A 21,292-nucleotide genomic window follows, 5' to 3' on the forward strand; every position below is an offset into this window, starting at 1 on the left:
AAGGTATATCCAGGTTCTAGAGCAACATATGCTCCCATCCAGACGACGTCTCTTTCAGGGAAGACCTTGCATTTTCCAACATGACAATGCCAAACCACATACTGCATCAATTACAGCATCATGGCTGCGTAGAAGAAGGGTCCGGGTACTGAACTGGCCAGCCTGCAGTCCAGATCTTTCACCCATAGAAAACATTTGGCGCATCATAAAACGGAAGATACGACAAAAAAGACCTAAGACAGTTGAGCAACTAGAATCCTACATTAGACAAGAATGGGTTAACATTCCTATCCCTAAACTTGAGCAACTTGTCTCCTCAGTCCCCAGACGTTTACAGACTGTTGTAAAGAGAAAAGGGGATGTCTCACAGTGGGAAACATGGCCTTGTCCCAACTTTTTTGAGATGTGTTGTCATGAAATTTAAAATCACCTAATTTTTCTCTTTAAATGATACATTTTCTCAGTTTAAACATTTGATATGTCATCTATGTTCTATTCTGAATAAAATATGGACTTTTGAAACTTCCACATCATTGCATTCCGTTTTTATTTACAATTTGTACTTTGTCCCAACTTTTTTGGAATCGGGGTTGTATATCACAGAATGTCAAACAAATTCTAAAACATCAACTATCTTAAAATTAACGTGTCATTACATCATTACATTTAATGCTAAACTTGACACTCTTCTAAGCAGTATATACTCCAGCACAAAAAACCTCAGACCGTCACACGTTTTCCGTCCACACTGAGTATAGGTTAATTCAAAGATATGAAGCTTGCGCAGTCCACTAATGGCCTATTTGACAACTACTCCTCATAAAGCACTCAAACAGCATCTCTTCTCGTTTTCTTCGTACAGGACTACGTAAAGGTCACATGCCTCCCCCAGACCTTACATCACCACGCAGAAGGGCATCAAGCTCACGTTAACTAGACATTACACACACTACAAAGTGGTGAAAGCCAAAGGTCTGAGTAGCCTTTTCATAGCATGAATATATGTATACACACACAAAGCCCATTGTCAGGACTGTCCTCCGATTTGTCCTTCAGGTCCAAAGGTCATTTTGAGAGCTCTCAGCGACAGTACATGGCATCCAGTGTGAATCTAAACCTCCATGCACAATTCAGGAGTACAGACCCCAGTCCGTATTTTCCACTAATGAAAACGAGGCGCTCTCTCTACTTCTCTACTCTTATAAGCACCTACTGAGGCCTTTAGGAGTCGTCTTCAGTTTTGACCTGGCGTAAAAAAATGTCCTGCAGGTCTTGTGGAAGTTCGGGGTTGTAAAACGGGTCAGTGAATGACAAAGCAGGAGGCTGGCCAGCTTCCAGGTGACTCAGGTTTGTGTCTGCGATGTTGGCGTTCGGATCCTGGCTGTTCAAAAGCTGGAGAAAGTTTTGGGAGCCCAGACATTCATTAAGGCTGAACAGCAGGCTATTCATCGTCTCTGTGTCCAGGCTGACACACGTCTCATCCGACTGGAGCCCAGTGTCTTCATAGTGGATCTCATTCAGGGCCTGAGGGAATGTGGCTTTACTCTCCTCCTGGGCTGGAATACCGCTGTCAAACACATCAGCGCAGAACTGGTGTGCTGGACCTGGTGTACTCATGGTCACATCTAGAGCAAAAACAAATGTTGACTGTATCAATTAACCATCAGTGCATGTGCATACGGTGTGTGCACTGATAAGCTGGAATACTCTACCTGCACCGATACCGCAGTCCTCGTTAAACTTGTTGGATTTTATTTTCCGTTTGCGTTTGACCTCATATGGATCTGCACATCAAAAAGCAAAGAAAAACACTGCATCACTTACTACGAGATGAGAGAATGAGAAAGTTATTTCATTTCATTTCATTTCATGATCTCTAACCATCTAAAGGTTACACTGGCTGGTGGAACAGCGTCTCTGAAAGTGTGTGCAGCTTCAGTGTTTTCTCTGGCAGCATTTGAGAACCGAAAACTGCACAGGAAGCCTTTGATCAGGGGAGCGTATGTCTCTGTCTGTTTCACTTACAATGTCAATAAAGGGGGAAAAAGTTCAGTAAACTTCCATATTTTGTATAATTGAGTATAATTTAAAAAATAAATAAATAAAATGCTGCTGCTCTGCTTATTTCCATGAGCTAAATTGTAACTCCTGAAATGGCACAGATGTTTGTCACGTGTGTAAGAAACACGTTGTTTTTACACTGAGGCTGAGCTTTGCCATTTCAAATGACTAATTTCACCAGACATTCAATGAGTAACAGTTTCCTTCATTACTCATAAACCCTACCATATTATTTTGCATGTTTTTTGTAAAAAGCCAATACAATTGTACGATCATGATGTAAAAATCAACACTGTCTGAGTGCTTTCTGAGGTTCTAAAACCAACACTTGGTGCTTATAACCACCACAATTTTAAAATAAAAGTCTCCACAATGACTCGTTGCAGGAACAATGTGTCATGTGCTGACCTGGATTGTGAGGCAGGTAGGTGAACTTCACCGGCTCACTGTACATGCGGTCTGAAATGCGACGGAGAGACACATTAACCTCGACCTCTTCAGCAATGTCCTGCTCCTGATACGGCGGCGACTTGAAGACAATGGCGATCTGCCGATGCACGTCGGTCTGTGCAAACTCCGCCTTCGCCTCCCAGTTGCCCCAACTGAAGATGATCTCGATGTCGTCTGTGATATTCCATCACACAGACACATGCATGCTATTTTATTCAAGTGCATCAATTCTGATTGAAAAAAGACAATACTGAAATAATGCAGCCAGGACTGTTGCTACAAAATACAAGGTGTGATGTGTGTAATTACCTACTTAAAAAGTCTACAGGGTTGCACGACAGACCACTCTCTCATAGTAAATAAAATACATAGTATAACATTTAGATACATGTATATATAACGTTATAAATAATCTAAAAAGATATAAGTTTAGATACACTGCATATTTAGATAACATTCCAAGTTATTTCCTTCCTATTTATCAATGACTATATAAAATAAAAAGAAACACTGCACTGACTGACTAAAGTGTTCCTTCCTTAGGTTATGCTTGTTGAGACTATTTTGCAATCATCTGTTCTCTCTAATGTGCTTCAGTCACAAAATCATTTATGTGACGGTCTGTGAAACCTTCTTGAACTGCACCCATTCAGTGGAACTTTATTGAATCAAATAATGAAATACAGGGTGTTTCAAAAAACCTGATATTATTTGAGATGTAAATATCCCAAAATGATATTACATTTTTTGAAACACCCTGGATTTATCCATCGATATGTTTGTCTATTCGCCTTTTACTGTAGTGGTGACCAGATTTTCCAGTTTGAATGTGGAGGGAAAGCCCCTACTGCTCTGCAAAGTCAAATCAATCTTTTCTTTTCCTAGATGCCTCACAAACTAAATAAAAAAACAGCCTGGTATGCTGCTGCTAGGAAACTGAATATCATTTTTACAGTGTACTTTCAGCTCAGCACGGAACCACAGGAATACAAACTGCAACATAGAGTACAGTCAAACAAGGCATGTAACGATATATCGTTATATCGAACTATAGCGATACAAATTTATGACGATTCAAATCAAAGAAATAAAAAAAAAATTAAATCATAATTATCAGACTGTGTAATCTCTTAGCTTTTCCAAGCTGTAATTGCATTGTTCAGACAGCAGTGGGTGTCTTATTTGTTTAATAAGATCCTAAAGAATGAGAAAATGCCATATGAATGGAGGAAGTGTGCGCTAGTCCCAATATACAAGAATAAGGGAGATGTACAGTACAGAGCTGCAGTAATTACAGAGGAATAAAATTGATGAGCCACACCATGAAGTTATGGGAAAGGGTATTGGAGGCGAGATTGAGAAGAGAGGTAGCAATCTGTGAACAGCAGTACGGGTTTAAGCCAAGGAAGAGCACGTCGGATGCAACTTTTGCTTTAAGAATGTTAATGGAGAAGTACAGAGAAGCTACATTGCGTGTCTGTAGACCTGGAGAAGGCATACGATAGAGTGCCGAGAGAGGAGTTATGGAATTGTATGAGAAAGAGTGGAGTGAATGAGAAGTATATTAGAGTGGTGCAAGACATGTATGAGAGCAGTGAAACAGCAGTGAGGTGTGCAGTTGGAACGACTGAATGGTTCAAGGTGAAGGTGGGACTCCATCAAGGATCTGCTTTGAGTCCTTTCTTGTTTGCCATAGTGATGGATAGTTTGACGAACGAAGTGAGGCAAGAGTCACCATGGAACATGATGTTTGCGGATGATATTGTGATATGTGGTGAAAGTAGAAAGGAGGTTGAGTTGGGTTTAGAGAGATGGAGGTATGCATTGGAACGAAGAGGAATGAAGGTGAGCAGGAGCAAAACAGAATACATGTGCATCAGTGAGAATGGGGATGAGAATGTAGTGAAGATGCAAGGAGTAGACAAAGTTGGTAAATTCAAGTATCTGGGGTCAACTGTGCAGGAAAATGGGGGCTGCGATAGTGAGGTGAGAAAGAGAGTGCAGGCAGGGTGGAGCAGTTGGAGAAGGATTTCGGGAGTCATTTGTGACAGGAAAGTCCCAGCAAAAGTGAAAGGTAAGATGTATAAGACAGTAGTGAGACCAGCTGTGATGTATGGATTGGAGACCGTACCCTTAACGAAGAGACAGGAGGCAAAGTTGGAGGTGGCGGAGTTGAGGATGTTAAGGTTTGCGATGGGAGTGACGAGGTTGGACAGGATAAGGAACGAGCACATCAGAGGGACAGCACATGTGGAGAGCTTGGGAATGAAGCTAAGAGAGAGATGAGACTGAGAATGGTATGGGCACATCCTGAGAAGAGATGCAGAGCATGTTGGAAGGAGAATGTTGAGGATGGAGCTGCCAGGCACATGAAAACGAGGAAGGCCAAAGAGGAGATACATGGATGTGGTGAGAGAGGACATGAAAAGTGGCAGGTGTGGTAGAGAAGGATGCGGAAGACAGGGAGCATGGAGACGAAAGATCCGCTGTGGCGACCCCTAATCGGGAGCAGCCAAAAGAAGAAGACAGTAGTGGGTGTACAACACATGACTTCACCGTAGGCTGAAGTAACAGCTCTAATGCCACAACGATGCAAAAATCAACTCTAAACAAAGGAAGAGCTGCTGTGTGATTGACTGTACAAATAGATTTAACAAGAAAGCAGAGCTTTCTCTCTCTTTTACAGACTTCTGTAAAAGGCTAAAGAGAAGAGAAGCAAATGGAGGGAGTACAAATGTTCATAAAAGTTTATTAGGAAAAAGCCTATTTGTTAACTTTTTTATTTATTTTGAATAAAAGGAATATTTTAGAGAATTTCGAGGCTATTATATTTTACTCCAATCTTTACAAAATGTGGGGAAATAAATCATTGTTGGTTTGAAAGAAAATAAAAGTTTTTTTGTTTAATTTATTTAACAAAAGGAATATTTAAGATGATAAACAGTAGGAAAATAATTTTTTTTTTGGTAATAAAATTTTCTTCATTTGATATTTTTTCAGTACTATCGTGGGAAAATCAAATCGCAAACCCAATCTCATGAATTGAATCGAATCATGAATTGGGTGAATCGTTACATGCCAAGTATAAACTCAAGTTTTATTTGACTCAAAATCTAGCTGGAAAGTAAGCAGTTTTATCCCATATTAAACTAAATCAAGTGACTAGACCACATACATTCACCAGCCACTTTCATAGGAACACCTGTATTCCTGCTTATTCATTCAGACACATGAATTCAGAAGAGTCTCTAGATGTGAAACAAAATTGTGCAAAAAAAAAAATCCAATGAGTGGCAGTTCTACATTTAGAAATGCCTTGATGATGAGAGGTCAGAGGAGCGCTGACAGGAAGTGTACAGTAACTCAACCACACTTTATAACCATGGTGAACAGAAAAGCATTTCAAAATACACAACACACCAAACTTTAAGGTGGATGGGCTACAACAGCAAAAGACCACATCGATTTTCACTCATGTCAGCGAAGAACAGGAACCTGAGGCTACGGTGGGTACAGGCTCAGCTAAACTACTCAGCTGAAGACTGGACAAATATCACCTGGTCTTTTTCCAATCTTCAGCTGGCCACTTTCAGAGTACAGGTGTTCTGTGTTCAACTGGCCAACCCATCTGGTACCTAATGTTGTAGTCCAGACCAACTAAACCGAAACCAAGGTCATGCCCAAGACCAGAGTGTATGGAGACCGAGACAAGACCAAGACTTTGAGGGGTTGAGACCGAGTCAAGACCAAGACCAGTTGGCATGAAGTGGGCGGAGAAGGGTGACGGCTGTTAAGAGTAACAAAAATTTTGTATTAGCAACGAGTCACATTATTGCTTGCATTTGAAGCAAGAAGTTGTACATCCAATCACAGTAACGATATTAACAAATAAATCAATCAATACACAGGCAATTCAGTGAAATCCCCACAGTTGTGGTCTTTATATTACATTTATGGCATTACGCAGACACTCTTATCCAGAGTGGATATACAACACACTCAGAGCAGCCTGGGGAGCAGGTGGGGGTTAGATGCCTTGCGCAAGGGCACTTCAGCCATTCCTGCTGGTTTCAGGGAATCAAACCAGTGACCTTTTGGTCCCAAAGCTGCTTCTCTAACCATTAGGCCATGATTTCCAATGAACTTGACCGGTCTTGAAATAAAATCCAAAGTCCTCTATGTCAGAGACCAAGACGAGACCAAATAAAAATGTGATTGATTCCAAGACGAGACAGAGACCTTCAAAAAGTGTTCTTGAGACCAAGACCGGTCTCAAGTCTTACAACACTACTGGTGCCAACAACCATGCCATGATCAAACATCACAGTGATCACACTTTTTCCCCATTCTGATGTTTGATGTGAAGGTTAACTGAAGGTCTTGACCTGTATCTGCATGGGTTTTGCATTGCGCTGCGGTCACATGATTGGCTGATCATGAATGTGCAGGTGTACAGGTTGTTCCTATTATTCGTCACATGCACACTTCAAGCACAGTGAAATTCATCCTCTGCATTTAACCCATCTGAAGCAGTGAACACACGCGCACACACTCAGAACAGTGGGCAGCCACACCAGAGCGCCCGGGGAGCAGTCAGGGGTCAGGTACCTCGCTCAAGGGCACCTCAGCCCAAGGCCGCCCCACGTCAACCTAACCTGCATGTCTTTGGACTGTGGGGGAAACCGGAGCACCCGGAGGAAACCCACGCAGACACGGGGAGAACATGCAAACTCCACACAGAAAGGCCCTCGCCAGCCGCTGGGTTCGAACCCGGAACCTTCTTGCTGTGAGGCGACCGTGCTAACCACTACACCACCGTGCCTATTAAAGTGGACCGTGAGTGTAGATAGGATTTAGTATTTAGTTTCAGAGATTTGAAAGCAAAACTATTATATCTTTCCTCAGTTGTTTTTCATAAAACGGTACATTTTTATAATTTGCATGCACTGGGTATAAAATTTACTGTTATCTTTGAAACGGAAAAGTAAAAGTTCTCATTCTCACGCAGTGTCCCTGCACGGATTCGTTTTTCGTGGTGAAGGTTTCCCAATCACTGTACGACTTTGTATAAGTTTGCCAAAGGCTCACTGATGCAATACTACAGACGACTACATAATATTAGAAAAAAACAAACACTAATTTTATGACAAGAGGCCCCTTTTATGCTGCTTTATTTTATACTCTTATCGCTTATTACAAAAAAAGTTCATGTCATTTTGGTTCTTGGAATGATGTGGGAGTGGCCCTCACCTTTTTGCACTTTGTCGCAGAGCATGTAGATCTCGGTCTTGCCTGTGCAGGGACCTTGCACGATGTTCAGTCTGTTGATCTTCAGCTCTGCAGTTGTAGTAGCTTCTGCTCAGATGTACATAGAAATAATTTTAAATGTTGCACGTGATGATAGTCATTTTATTATTTGATACAGTAACACTATCTGGCCATATTGATGGTGGAAGTGGCTGCCCGGGCTCTCTATTACACTTTCAGGTTTGCACATTTTACCGAGGGAATTCTTAATGCAGCAAACGGTTTGTAATTACTGGCATGTTTACACGTCTGTTATTCTTGCACTAAATGATTCACTTCTGCTCTGTCATCTCCAGTCTCCTGTACATTAGTAAATGCGCATAATGAAAATATTATAAAATTTAACTATCATATTTAACCCAAAGAGAAGGTCTGAACTGATCACTATATTAAAAGGCACTTCATTGATCTTACTTTTGTCGTAAATGGGGTTTGACACCACAGGGTAGAGGTGGGTCCTGTCCCCATCTTCCCTTTCCAGCTCACACTGGAAACATAATCTAACCACATTCATGTCCATGTCCTCAATACTCTTCGAGTGGCCAGCTATCAGAGAGAGAGAGAGAGAGAGAGAGAGAGAGAGAGAGAGAAACTAAACATGTATCTCTTGAAAACATCTCTATTTTGTAGAACTATGATCTGCATATGCAAAATGTATACAGTCCCTGACAAAAGTCTTGTCGCTTATCCATTTTGTAGAAACAACAGCTTATAACCTGACTTTTAATTAATCCATTGGTTTTAGAAATGGCTCATATGAAAGCTAAAACCCTCCCAAATTATCTTTAATATACTAAAATAAATTTGCTTCACTGAAGAAAGATTGATCATTTAATGAACACAGAAAGGTCAGATTTTGGCAAGACAAAAGTTTTGTCGCCTACAGAGAGTAATGTGAAAATTGAACAAATAATTTACTTCAAATACAAAAATATGTTGCATAACATCAGTGAATTAAGTAGTGGAGCTGTGAGATCCATATTTAATATCTTGTATGACTTCCATGAGCTTGAAGGACTGCATCCATGCGGTTCGTCAATGATTCATACAATTTATTGATGAAGTCATCAGGAATAGCAAAGAAAGCAGTCTTCCATGCCTCCCAGAGTTCATCAACATTCTTTGGTTTTGTCTTCCATGCTTCCTCTTTCATTCTACCCCAGACATGCTCAATGATGTTCATGTCTGGTGACTGGGCTGGCCAGTCCTGGAGCACCTTGATCTTTTCAGCAGTTTCATTTGGCACCAAAACATTATTTCAAAAGCTGTTGGGATTGAAATTAGCCATTTCTTGTAAAAAAAAAAATTGATTAGACATATATTTGAGGGGGGGCGGCACAGTGGTGTAGTGGTTAGCGCTGTCGCCTCACAGCAAGAAGGTCCAGGTTCGAGCCCCGTGGCCGGCGAGGGCCTTTCTGTGCGGAGTTTGCATGTTCTCCCCGTGTCCGCGTGGGTTTCTTCCGGGTGCTCCGGTTTCCCCCACAGTCCAAAGACATGCAGGTTAGGTTAACTGGTGACTCTAAATTGAGCGTAGGTGTGAATGTGAGTGTGAATGGTTGTCTGTGTCTATGTGTCAGCCCTGTGATGACCTGGCGACTTGTCCAGGGTGTACCCCGCCTTTCACCCGTAGTCAGCTGGGATAGGCTCCAGCTTGCCTGCGACCCTGTAGAAGGATAAAGCGGCTAGAGATAATGAGATGAGATATTTGAGGGGCACTTAAGATCAACTTGTACCCAAGCAACAAGACTTTTGTCAGGGACTGTACATCACAGCCCCCGCAAATATTGCAGGAGACCTACTGGAGCCCGCATGGATCCAAGATTCACCCAGAAAACAGTTAAGTTTGGTGGCGGAAAAACCATGGTCTGGGGTTACATCCAGTATGGGGGTGTGCGAGAGATTTGCAGGGTGGAAGGCAATATCAATAGCCTAAAATATCAAGAAGTATTAGCTACCTCTTACATTCCCAACCATAAAAGGGGTCAAATTTTGCAGCAGGATGGCGCTCCATCGCATACTTCCATCTCTACATCAAAGTTCCTCAAGGCGAAGATGATCAAGGTGCTCCAGGACTGGCCAGCCCAGTCACCAGACATGAACATCATTGAGCATGTCTGGGGTAGAATGAAAGAGGAAGCATGGAAGACGAAACCAAAGAATGTTGATGAACTCTGGGAGGCATGGAAGACTGCTTTCTTTGCTATTCCTGATGACTTCATCAATAAATTGTATGAATCATTGACGAACCGCATGGATGCAGTCCTTCAAGTTCATGGAAGTCATACAAGATATTAAATATGGATCTCACAGCACCACTACTTAATTCACTGATGTTATGCAACATATTTTTGTATTTGAAGTAAATTATTTGTTCAATTTTCACATTACTCTCTGTAGGCGACAAAACTTTTGTCTTGCCAAAATCTGACCTTTCTGTGTTCATTAAATGATCAATCTTTCTTCAGTGAAGCAAATTTTAGTATATTAAAGATAATTTGGGAGGGTTTTAGCTTTCATATGAGCCATTTCTAAAACCAATGGATTAATTAAAAGTCAGGTTATAAGCTGTTGTTTCTACAAAATGGATAAGCGACAAGACTTTTGTCAGGGACTGTATTTTATACAACAAAGTGTACAGGTTTAGAACCTACTGCTGAACGGATCGATGTTTTTCTTCTTCCTCTTCAACAGAGAAACATCTAATTCCTTCCTCCGAACACACTGAATGCCTAAATTCACAAAACTGGAAAAATGAAATTCAAAATGTTAAACCTGTTTAAACCTCATTAGCTTTCATTAAACAGACAAACACTGTAATACACTGCATCGATACTTTTTTCAGTCCTTCAATGAGCAGTCTGTCTTAATCCATAATATAATCCTCCCTGTCATAGGATAATCAACTTTATTCTGTCCACATTCACTGGATATGAGCAATCGCGCGCTCTGATTGGCTACTCTACTACTAGGATATCAGCTCATATACCGTGAGGAGAGAAAAACAAAATGGCGGCGCATGTTGCTGAACCAACCGAGGACGAAATAAAAACTCTACTCTGAAACAAAACCCCCCAAAAATACAAAAAAATATGGAATAAAAGTATTTGATGGTAAGAACGTATCTTTCGTTAATTTTTCAAGAATTATTATTATTATTGCATTTTTCACAAATTGCTCCTGTCATTTCACCGTTTTGTTTACATTCTAAGAAGAAATTATTTTGTCAGACGTTTTGTGTAAAGTTTTTATTTCTCAAATTTGCTAAATAAATTAATAGATAGCTCTGTTTCTCAAAATCCAGTGAATGTGGATAGAATAAAAACAGTTATTCCACTCAGTCTCGGTGCTACATGCCTCGTCGGTTATCAGCTCATGTACGACTCGATTTCGTGGAATAATTGTTAAATATCTCTAAGTGACAGTAAATTCATGTCAGTTATTTATAAACTCAGTATGTGTCTTTAGTAATCAACACTAATCTCATGCGAGTACCTCTTTACTCGTGTAAAAATATTATGCCATTCAAAGCTTGAACATGACTTCAACAATACTTTATAATCACCTAAACAATACCCAGCAATAATTAGTGAGTTTTCTGAATGAAGCTGACTGAAGGTGGTGGCGATGATGTGTACCTGTGGCGCCGTGTGCTGTGAGGGTTAAAGCTGATCACACAAATGCCATCTGAACAGTCTTTTCCCACCAAACAGTGTGGGTGTGGGCGATGAGGGAGGTCCTTCGTCACCAGAGACACTGTGACCGTCACCTTTTTTATCCTTTCAATTGGCCCTTGAAGCTATTTAGAAAAACAGGCAAAGGTTATTATGCCAAAGAAGACTGCCTCCATAACGATGTAATATTCTGATCCAAATTGCCATATATGGAAACTGAGTTGTTCGAAGTGGAAAATCTATGTTCTGTTTATTTATTGTGTGGTACTTCCCTCCTACACACCACACACTGAAGCAACACCTCTCACAGAGGGACTTTCTTTTTTTTCGTACCTCAGCGTAGCACAGACCAACACCATTCACTCAAACCAAAACAGGGACAACCCCCTTTAGGTCTGGGATAGCTGGTACATTCCAGCAACAGCTACAGCAACGGTCTCAAACACTGTTTGTGCATCTATTGCAAGCAAATCCGACACTTGCACAAGAACGCATGTCAATGAATTCAAACAGAAATGCCACATAGGCCAACAGCATCTAAAGCAAAAGACTGATGTTCTGCATTACGAGTGTGTACTGACTCATGAAAAACCACCTGGCTAAAGGCCAAAAGTCAGAATAAAGAAGAGTGTACCATTTACCTGTAGTGAGGTAACCAAACTCACACATTCTCAAAACTTTAATTTACTGACTTACTTCTGAAAGTAAGAAAAAGCAAAAGCTAAGCTCTTAAATATGAAATCATGGGCATTGTTTATATTTCATGAGTACAAATGAAGAAGAAGAAGCCGCCTTCGTTTATCACACGTACACTCAAGCACAGTGAAATGTCTCCTCTGCACTTAACCCATCTGAAGCAGTGAACACACACGCAGAGCAGTGGGCAGCTATGCTACAGTTGGGGGTTAGGTGCCTTGCTCAAGGGCACTTCAGCCATGATACTGAGGGAGGAGAAAGTGCTGTTCAGCATTCACTCAACTCACTCTCACATTTGTCTTGCCAGTCCCAGGAATCAAACCAGTGACCCTTTGGGCCCAAGACTGCTTCTCTGACCTACAGGCCATGGCTGTCCCCATAAATAAGAATAATTTGACGTGTAATCTACAAGAAGATAATTTCAGCAACGATGATCCGTTAATATTCCAAACGTATCCCCCTTTCCATGAGAAACCTTTAAAACAATCAGCATATGAAAGCCTTCCTACTGTATCCTTGTTGTCATTTGCTGTTTTTCTGACATTTTATTTCACTAACAATTTCTCTTAGCTTGTAGATGTAGCTATAGATTAGAGGGGGGGAAAAAAAAAAAAAACACCATACACATCCACCCAAACGCGCATGGTGTTATGTTCCTGCACCCACCTCAATGGCAGGTAGTGTCTTGTTGACATCAGTGCTTGAGGATCCCAGGATGCTGCCAGCCGATCGGCCCTCACACTCATAGCGGAACCTCATGCCGCGCTCCTTGGGCTGTTCCACCACCACCAGCTCTGGTTTGTCCAGCAGCTGCTCCAGCTGTTCAGTGTCTGTGTGCTGAGGACGCACACATGGAGCCAATGCTGAAGCTGTACTGCGCCGCTGGCCTCGAGAGCCACGAGATGGTGCAAGTGCTGACGTGCTGGCTGAAGGGAGCATGTCAAAATTCTACCAGTGGAGACAGGACAAGACAGAGAGGTTCGGGCAAGGTAGAAATTAAAAATGATGGATAGATATACAGCATTAATGTCAAATATAACCACAGACAACCTTTTTTGGGATAGACTCGATGGACCTTGATGTTTGATAGATGAACCAGTGCAAGAAAAGCACTTAATCAGGTCACATTAATTTAAGGCTGTGCTTTTACATCCAAGCTTTCATGATTTTTGAGTAATCAAAAACAAAGATTTGCTCAACACAACTATAAATGAAGTCAAACAACCATTTGTGCTTAACATAGCCATTTATAATACTTCAAATTCAAGGAAGTCCCCCCCATCATGCTCTGGCATACTGTAAAAGATTCTTGTACTGACTGTTAAAATAAACACAATAAAAGTTTCCGTGTCATTTTTTTAGTCTACCACACACACACACACACACACAAAAAGATAGTGCTGTGTGAACAGAGAGAGAGAGGTTTTTTGTGCAGGAGGAGGAAGAAGAGCAGGAATGCAAGTCAGAGGGAAAAAATAAACAACTCTTCTAACGGCCTATTTAGGTCAGCATTTTCAAAGTCACAAATCACTGGTGTAGCAACGAAGCACAAAAACCAGTCGCTAGAAAACCGAAAGCAAGAGTTGGTTAGGGCCAGGCGGCTGAAAGAGCAACAGTTCAGCATGAGAAAGAGAGAAAACGTCTGGACATGCCTGAGGAAGAACGCAGATGGCCTGCACAAAGAGCAGCTAACAAGAGCCAGGAGGAGCACGGTGAAGAAACAGGAAACTCATGCAGAAGGATTAACAGCCAATGAGAATGAAGAGAGGAGGGGCTGTGACATGCATGCTCTTTTCGCCAGGAGTAGGCGCACAGGAGGCAGAGATCATCAACCGAAACAAGGCCTCAGACTCAGATTACAACGCTCATCAGTTCTCCGAAAAAGATCCTCAGTGAAAACGTACGTTACATATTTCCCCCATTCTGACCCTGACCTTCCATCACATCTCAGACTCGAGCACAGAAATTAAGGGACTGGATCATCATCACATCACCAAGAAGCTTTAGAGTCAACTGGAAACTTTTCTTATTTCCCCCCTTTAACATCTTTATGGGTCAATTGTACTCCGCCTCCCTTTTAAGAGCCTGCCAAACTCATAGTTAAAGTCTTTCAAAGTCTTTTGTTAGTCATCTGTAAAGCTAACACATGGAAAACTGCACACTACAGAGCTTTCAGGTAGCTCTTCTGATGAAAAGCTTATTGCTTTAAATGTACAGAAAGCAAAAGTAGATAGAAGAACTGCACACACTGCACCTCAGAAAAATCGCAGAAAGCATGTCCTGTAGCAAAGCAATGGCATTGCAGCGCTATCAGTTCATCAGATGCCCGCTTCCTGGGCCTTGCTAATATTTAAACACATTAGGTCACGGGCTCTCAAACTCATTCTAACAAGAGACGCTTTTAATGGCTCCCTCAATCAGAATTATAATCAATTATATATACTTGTGTATAATATTTTGTTCCATTCCTGCAACTTGTGACATTATTTTATAAACCTGCTCATTTCTGAATGAGGTTTGGACTAAATCAGAAGGACCAGTCACGCAGGACAATAAGAGCTCAATAATGAACCAAATCATTTATACAGCCATTTTTATTTTTGAGATTTTCACCACTGAACTACATATTAAAAAATAAATTAAATCAATCATCGACCACCCTGGATTTACTTTGCAGACTAATGACATTATAGCCAAGATTTACTGAGCAAAACCAGAGGATTTTCATGTAAAGTACAGTATTGTTGCTCACCTTGGAGGCTGTACATCTGGGGACCAGCACTGGAGCAGAACTGCATCCGGGTATTACTGTCGGGGTGGGAAGCTGATCATCAGAGTCTGCAGGTGGAGGAAGAGGAGGACCTGGGAGTCTCTCTTTAGCTGAATTCTCCAGTAGGAATTCATCTATGAGCGCTGTAGATTGATAGATTGATAGAGAGCAACATACATATAACAAGATCTGTGACGCAAAAAATTGATCAAGCACACCATTGCTTTGCCAATGCACACTGAGGGGAAAAGATGGTTCTTCAAGGGTTCTTTAAAGACTTGTTGGATAATTCAGGGTTCTTAGATTGTGTTCAGGGCGGCACGGTGGTGTAGTGGTTAGCGCTGTCGCCTCACAGCAAGAAGGTCTGGGTTCGAGCCCCGTGGCCGGCGAGGGCCTTTCTGTGTGGAGTTTGCATGTTCTCCCCGTGTCCGCGTGGGTTTCCTCCGGGTGCTCCGGTTTCCCCCACAGTCCAAAGACATGCAGGTTAGGTTAACTGGTGACTCTAAATTGACCGTAGGTGTGAATGGTTGTGTGTCTATGTGTCAGCCCTGTGATGACCTGGTGACTTGTCCAGGGTGTACCCCGCCTTTCGCCCGCAGTCAGCTGGGATAGGCTCCAGCTTGCCTGAGACCCTGTAGAAGGATAAAGCGGCTACAGATAATGAGATGAGATGAGATTGTGTTCAGGGTTCTGCTCAGAATCCATGTATACAGGGAAACACTCAGAGGAACACTTCAGAGCTGCTAATGTCCTGAAAGGTGATTTATTATTATTCTTGCAAGTTATTGTCTTATTGTGTACACAAGTTATTATCTGACTGCACACACAAGTTCCCACAAGATGATAACTTGTGCCTAAAAAACCCCACCACCCACACACACACTTAAGAAGAAGAAACCTTTATTTGTCACATGCACAGTGAAATTCATCCTCTGCATTTAACCCATCTGAAGCAGTGAACACACACAGAGCAGTGGGCAGCCACACTACAGCGCCCAGGGAGCAGTTAGGGGTTAAGTACCTTGCTCAAGGGCACTTCAGCCCAAGGCTGCCCCACATCAACCTAACTGTGGAAGAAACCCACACTGACATGGGGAGAACACGTCAGTGTGGGTTTCCTCCACAGTTTCCACACAGAAAGGCCCCACCGACCGCTGGGCTCGAACCCAGAACCTTCTTGCTGTGAGGCGACAGTGCGAACCACTACACCACCGTGCCACCACACACTTCTTTCAGGACTTTACGGGCTAAGTACCAAAACCTTTACTGAACCTAAATATTTATAAAGTGTATCAGCAAAAGCTGCATATGGTTCATAATGAAGAAAGGCATTTCCCCTTTAGTTTACACTAGCACAATGATGACTTAAAATAGTTTAGATTTCCAGAGAAAGGTGACTTAATGAGAGAACTCACCGAGGTCGAAATCTAGGAAAGAAAAAGAAAAACAAACATGTTAGAGACCCGGGCAGGCAGAACAAAGTGAAAGTGAAAGTGTTAATGCTGGAGATGCAGTCCTGTCCTCCCCAGAGGCGGAAGTGAGTGTCACAGCAATGTCAACAAGCCCAGGGACCAGAACCCCGTCAGCTCCGGGTTCGGACCCGCACTCGGCCTGCGCATGCGCGGACTGGGCTGGTTTGTTGTTTACACTGCTGTGTGGGAAAACATCCGCCTGCTTTTACTGTAATTCCACTGTTTACAGTCCGCGGTGATAAAATGGCGGAGTGTACAGTGGAGGTGATGCACAGCAGCACAGCGTGGGCTTTCCATGTTTCTATCAGTGCCCAAAACCCTCTCACCCACCGCCATCTTCCTCCCTCAGCCCGGCCCAGCCCGGCCCGCTTCCTTCCCTCAGCCCGGCCCGGCCGGGCCCGCTTCCCTCCCTCAGCCCGGCCCGGCCGGGCCCGCTTCCCCCCTCCCAGCACAAGAAGGAACGGGTTTAAACTCACCTTGTGCCCCCAGCGCGCCGTTCTGAACAGATCCGCTCATGATTCTCATGGCAGGGTGGAGAAGCAGCTGGGGGAAACGCCGGGGAGCTGCTTCTTCTTTTAAATGTTCGTCCTCGTAAAACGATTCCAGGTTCGTCTGAGCTCCCGGAGAGGAGAAGGAGACACTCTACACTCTACTCTACTCTACACCACTCTACTCTACTGCACACACTCACTTCCGGCTACTCTGTCACTAAACTGCAGTCAGTGTGTGTGCTACAGGAAAGCGCTTCTGCTGATCTCACACACACACACCCCTCTCCTCTCCTCTCCTCTCCTCTCCTCTCCTCATGCGATTCGGTGTCTCACGGTTTGGTAGATCTTTCACTTTACAATCACGTTCAAGCAGCTCTATGGAAATCCCCTTACGTCACCGCTGGGGATCTCCCTTAAACTGTCGTCATGGTAACGCACCAACAACAGGTAAGGAGAGCGGTTTACACATTTACACACAAAAACAGTCGTCCCGTGGAGAGAGAGAGAGAGAGAGAGAGAGATGGATGGGGGGTTGATGCGTTACAGTTCTAAGAAAAAAGCAGACTTTTAGTAAATCACGTGTGTGACGTCATGCGTTAGCTGGTTTCGAATAGGTCAGTAACGTGACGTAATGACGTAACGTTAGCGTACGCTGCTGATAAATTATTCACCCAGTCCGGATTCTCTGCTTATAAACTCGATCTGAGTTCAGTCCTTTTGCTCAAACCGTTGGTTATGTATATAAATAAAAATCTTCTAGATTAACTGTAAATGGCCCCGTGTACTCAAACCTCTCATCATCTTCACACCGTGTCTCAAAGCTTCAGTCGTCAAAACAAATCGCTACATGTTTTAACACTTTACCCACATTATTATAGATTCTATTTATTCCGTTCATTTATATTTGTTATGCACAGCTTTCATGTAAATAAGGGTCAGCTTTTGAAACCCTGTGCCTAAAGTTTTTATTATGTAGTTTTTAATGGAGTTTTGAAATAAAAGGTTATGTTTTGTTACTTATTTAAAAAGTATTATGTCAGTATGTGTGTTAAGTTGCACTCCTCCAGTCTGTCTGAAGCTCTGTGACTGTAATAAAGCAAAACTGTAATTAGTCCATCTAACACCACGAACATCTCAGGGGGCTTCATGGGCATAAAACGCACGAGCAGGCGGGAGCTACAAACCTGGGCCTGAAGCACCGGAAGGGTGTGGGGGTGGGGGGTCTGGGCACACAAGACTGAAAACAAACCACCATTCGGGGCTTGATGGGCTCCGGACAAACATCCCCCAGCCGGTTTACATCAGGAGGGCGGGGCCATTCAGGACTCAGCCAATGGCCGGACCGCATAAAGTCACGCGACTTAGTCAAACACGATCACCTGGCCATTTCGGGTTGCCAGATCGGATCCATTCACTACAGCATGAGCCCGGCGTTCACTATGAACCACTGCAAAACCTAATGTAAAACTCCATTAACTCCTGGTCAAGTATGTCAATAATTAAAAAAATAAAATCGCTACTATTTCATAAAACAGATTTTAAGAAGGCTAGTAAAGTAGGAACCCGAAGCAATCTGGCAACACCGTAATAAGCGAGGCAAATCCAAAGGTGTTGTGGCTGCGGCGTGGAGCAGATCCCCTCCTGCTGAGCCGGCACCATGCCGTCCCCCGTCCCCGTCTCACGCCTCCTCCCCAGAGACTTCGGGCTCGAGCTGGGCGTCTGCAGCAGCCCGCTCACTAAACCCTCAGGGGCCGCGAGCCTCCGGTTCCCGGTCCACAGGAAGCTCGCGTGCAGGCTCTGGTCTTCCGTGATCCACTGGCACGAGCTGTGCGACCCGGAGCCCATCGGCTCGGGCGGGTTCGGGCTGGTGTTCAGGGCGGTGTACTTCGGCGAGACGGTGGCGGTGAAGCGCGTCAAGTGCGCCAAGAACAAGCTGGCCTCGCGCCAGAGCTTCTGGGCCGAGCTGAACGCGGCGCACCTGCGGCACGAGAACCTGGTGCGCGTGATCGCCGCCAGCACCCTGAGCCCCGGCGGCGGCGAGCTGCTCGGCCACGGCGTCATCGGCACCATCATCATGGAGTACGCGGGGGATGTGAACCTGCAGCAGCTCATCTACAGCGCCGCCGAGCCGCTGCGCCCGGAATCCTGCGTGCGTTACGCAGCCGACGTGGCGCGCGCCCTGCGCCACCTGCACGCTCACGGCGTCGTGCACTTGGACCTGAAACCCGCAAACGTCATCGTGACCCGGACAGGCGCGTGCAAGCTGGCGGACTTCGGCTGCTCGTTAAAAGTGGAGCAGGTGGCCGAGGGCGCCGCCGCGGCTCGCCGCAGGGAGATCGGAGGCACGTACACGCACCGGGCGCCCGAGCTGCTGCGGGGAGAGAGCCCCACCCCCGCCGCCGACATCTACTCCTTCGGGGTCACTCTGTGGCAGCTGCTCACGCGCGAGCCGCCCTATGCCGGTGAGCGGCAGCACGTGCTGTACGCCGTCGTCGCCTTCAACCTGAGACCCGACCTCAACAAGCGCGGGCTCAGTCCGCCCGGACCGGGCCGCTCCTTTAAGGAGCTGCTCAGCCGCTGCTGGAGCGCGGAACCGAGCCACAGACCGAGCGCAGGCCAGCTCCTCACCGAGCTCGCCCAGTTTCCTCCATGACCTCCACTCGAGTTTAAAAGCTGCTCCAAAGCAGCAGCTCCCTTCGACTGCGCTGAGCGGTTCCTCTCCGGTTCCTCTGCTCTGGACTCCTGTTGAATAGCTACCTGAGCACACACACACTGACCCATTCTGTTATTTTAATATGATCTTAAGTTCTTTTGCACTGACCCTTTTTGTCTGTAATTGTAAATAAGTGTGGATGTATAAATAATAACTTGTGTAAATGTGCATTTGATGTTTTACAGTGGATTTGATTAAAACTTTTCTCTCCCTAATGGACACAGTGTTCTATCTCTGCTCTCTAAAGCTAGGGGTTGCATGCTCGAGTTCATCCTGTTACACACACCTGATCCAACTCCTCAGGTAATAAACCGAACCCTCAGCGAGGTGGATCAGGCGTGCTGGTTCCCACAATAGACTGGTTCCAGAATTGAGACACCCAAAGGCATTTTTCACAACGTTCACACTGCAGGCTGAAGTGACTCAAATCCGATCTTTTCGCCCATATGTGACCTGTATCCGATCTTTTATTGACAATATGAACGACACAGATCCGATTTTTTCAAATCCGACCCAGGCCGTTTGGATATGTGGTCCTAATTCCGATTCCTATCCGATCTTTTCATATGCGACTTCAGTCTGAACCGCCAGGTCGCATTCATCCGACTTACGTCATCAACAAGCCATAAACGTCACTATTCTGCGCTGAAGTAGGCGGCGGGTCTCTCAAAAAAAGTTACAACAACATGGCTTTGATGTTCCTTTGAACGGAGGTTGCAGTCACTACCCCGCAGAACGCCTGAGCCAAAACCCTTGCCCTCTTCCTTCTCAACCTCCTCCTTAACATCAGGCATGTTCTGGCTCCATTGCAACAACTGCATCATCGCCATGCTGGCTACTGTCATACACAGGAAACTTTAGGTTACTTCCGTAAACACTGGCCATGCTCGTGGCGTGTGACGTCGTCGTATCCTGCAATGCGCATGCGGAACACGTTTAGGTCGCTTTTCGTTCATACTGAGGATCATACAAGTCGCATATTTTTGTTAATGTGAACGACCTCACAAAAAAATCGGATTTCACAAAAAAATCGGAATTGAGCATTAAGCCTTGCAGTATGAACGTAGTGCAAGAGACAAAGTCGGCAAACAGTCTTATTTTGTCAATTTGGGTGTGCCGAATTCAAATCTGCAATATGCCGAGCTCTATCTGACCTCTGTTGACCTCTAGAGGTCATTGAACTTTGGGCCTGTAAACGTCTCAGCTGAACCCAGTTTCTCAGCTTTCTAAGGAATGAAATGCACTAAAATGATTAATAAAGTTAGCAAATGGCCTTGTTTGTTAAATGTTTGGGTGCTGAATTCATTTTTCATTTGTAAAATGACATATGACCTCTGATAACCTCAAGGTCATTAAACTTGGCCTATAGGCCTATGCATTTAACGGCATTTTTAAACTGACTTTACTCCCCCAAAAAGAATATGAACAGACAAAAAACAAATAGAAAGGAACAAATACAACATTAAATGCCAGTCCATGTACATGTGACTTACTTTTCACAATGAGAATGCCTCGGCGATCACCTTACATAACATTGCATTACATTTAGCGGTTATTGTTTATACAAAGCTACTGAAAAAAGGACAGATTCAGCAGCATACAAAATGTGGGGGCATACAGGGGATACAGGTTAATCAGGGTTAGTATATAAGAGTTTTTCT

The 21,292-nt window shown here is 43.9% G+C and overlaps 2 protein-coding genes across 4 annotated transcripts; one reads left to right on the forward strand and one right to left on the reverse strand.

Moving 5' to 3' along the window:
- Positions 1-546: 546 nt before the first annotated feature.
- relb (v-rel avian reticuloendotheliosis viral oncogene homolog B) lies at positions 547-19,083 on the reverse strand. 3 transcript variants are annotated; one of them, XM_060943663.1, is made up of 11 exons: positions 16,904-19,083; positions 16,371-16,382; positions 14,938-15,098; positions 12,852-13,133; positions 11,454-11,614; positions 10,470-10,561; positions 8,233-8,364; positions 7,762-7,866; positions 2,470-2,685; positions 1,713-1,784; positions 547-1,625 (listed from the first exon to the last, which is right to left on the reverse strand). In XM_060943663.1, exons 1-11 carry the CDS (start codon positions 16,950-16,952, stop codon positions 1,222-1,224), a joined length of 1,686 nt encoding a protein of 561 aa, XP_060799646.1. In that variant the 5' UTR covers positions 16,953-19,083; the 3' UTR covers positions 547-1,221. The 3 variants fall into 3 exon arrangements, with proteins under 3 accessions (XP_060799646.1, XP_060799648.1, XP_060799647.1); XM_060943665.1 differs by lacking the exons at positions 14,938-15,098; positions 16,371-16,382; positions 16,904-19,083 and adding an exon at positions 13,838-13,964 and having other exon boundaries at positions 548-1,625; XM_060943664.1 differs by lacking the exons at positions 14,938-15,098; positions 16,371-16,382; positions 16,904-19,083 and adding an exon at positions 13,236-13,831 and having other exon boundaries at positions 548-1,625.
- mos (v-mos Moloney murine sarcoma viral oncogene homolog) lies at positions 18,419-19,837 on the forward strand. Its single transcript, XM_060943666.1, has one exon. The coding sequence runs from the start codon at positions 18,576-18,578 to the stop codon at positions 19,569-19,571; it is 996 nt and encodes a 331-aa protein (XP_060799649.1). The 5' UTR covers positions 18,419-18,575; the 3' UTR covers positions 19,572-19,837.
- Positions 19,838-21,292: the final 1,455 nt, after the last annotated feature.

The sequence above is a fragment of the Neoarius graeffei genome, chromosome 17 (assembly GCF_027579695.1).
Source record: "Neoarius graeffei isolate fNeoGra1 chromosome 17, fNeoGra1.pri, whole genome shotgun sequence".
Taxonomy (NCBI): domain Eukaryota; kingdom Metazoa; phylum Chordata; class Actinopteri; order Siluriformes; family Ariidae; genus Neoarius; species Neoarius graeffei.

What these genes read in the sequence shown, in the direction of transcription:
- relb (XM_060943663.1), bottom strand. Translation starts at nt 16,952, where the DNA reads ATGAGAATCATGAGCGGATCTGTTCAGAACGGCGCGCTGGGGGCACAA. An exon ending in CACAGCACACGGCGCCACAG is followed by an intron (nt 10,562 to 11,453) that starts GTACACATCATC and finishes TCATTTTTCCAG; the next exon opens with TTTTGTGAATTTAGGCATTC. An exon ending in GGACTGCGGTATCGGTGCAG is followed by an intron (nt 1,626 to 1,712) that starts GTAGAGTATTCC and finishes TTTTTGCTCTAG; the next exon opens with ATGTGACCATGAGTACACCA.
- mos (XM_060943666.1), top strand. Translation starts at nt 18,576, where the DNA reads ATGCCGTCCCCCGTCCCCGTCTCACGCCTCCTCCCCAGAGACTTCGGG.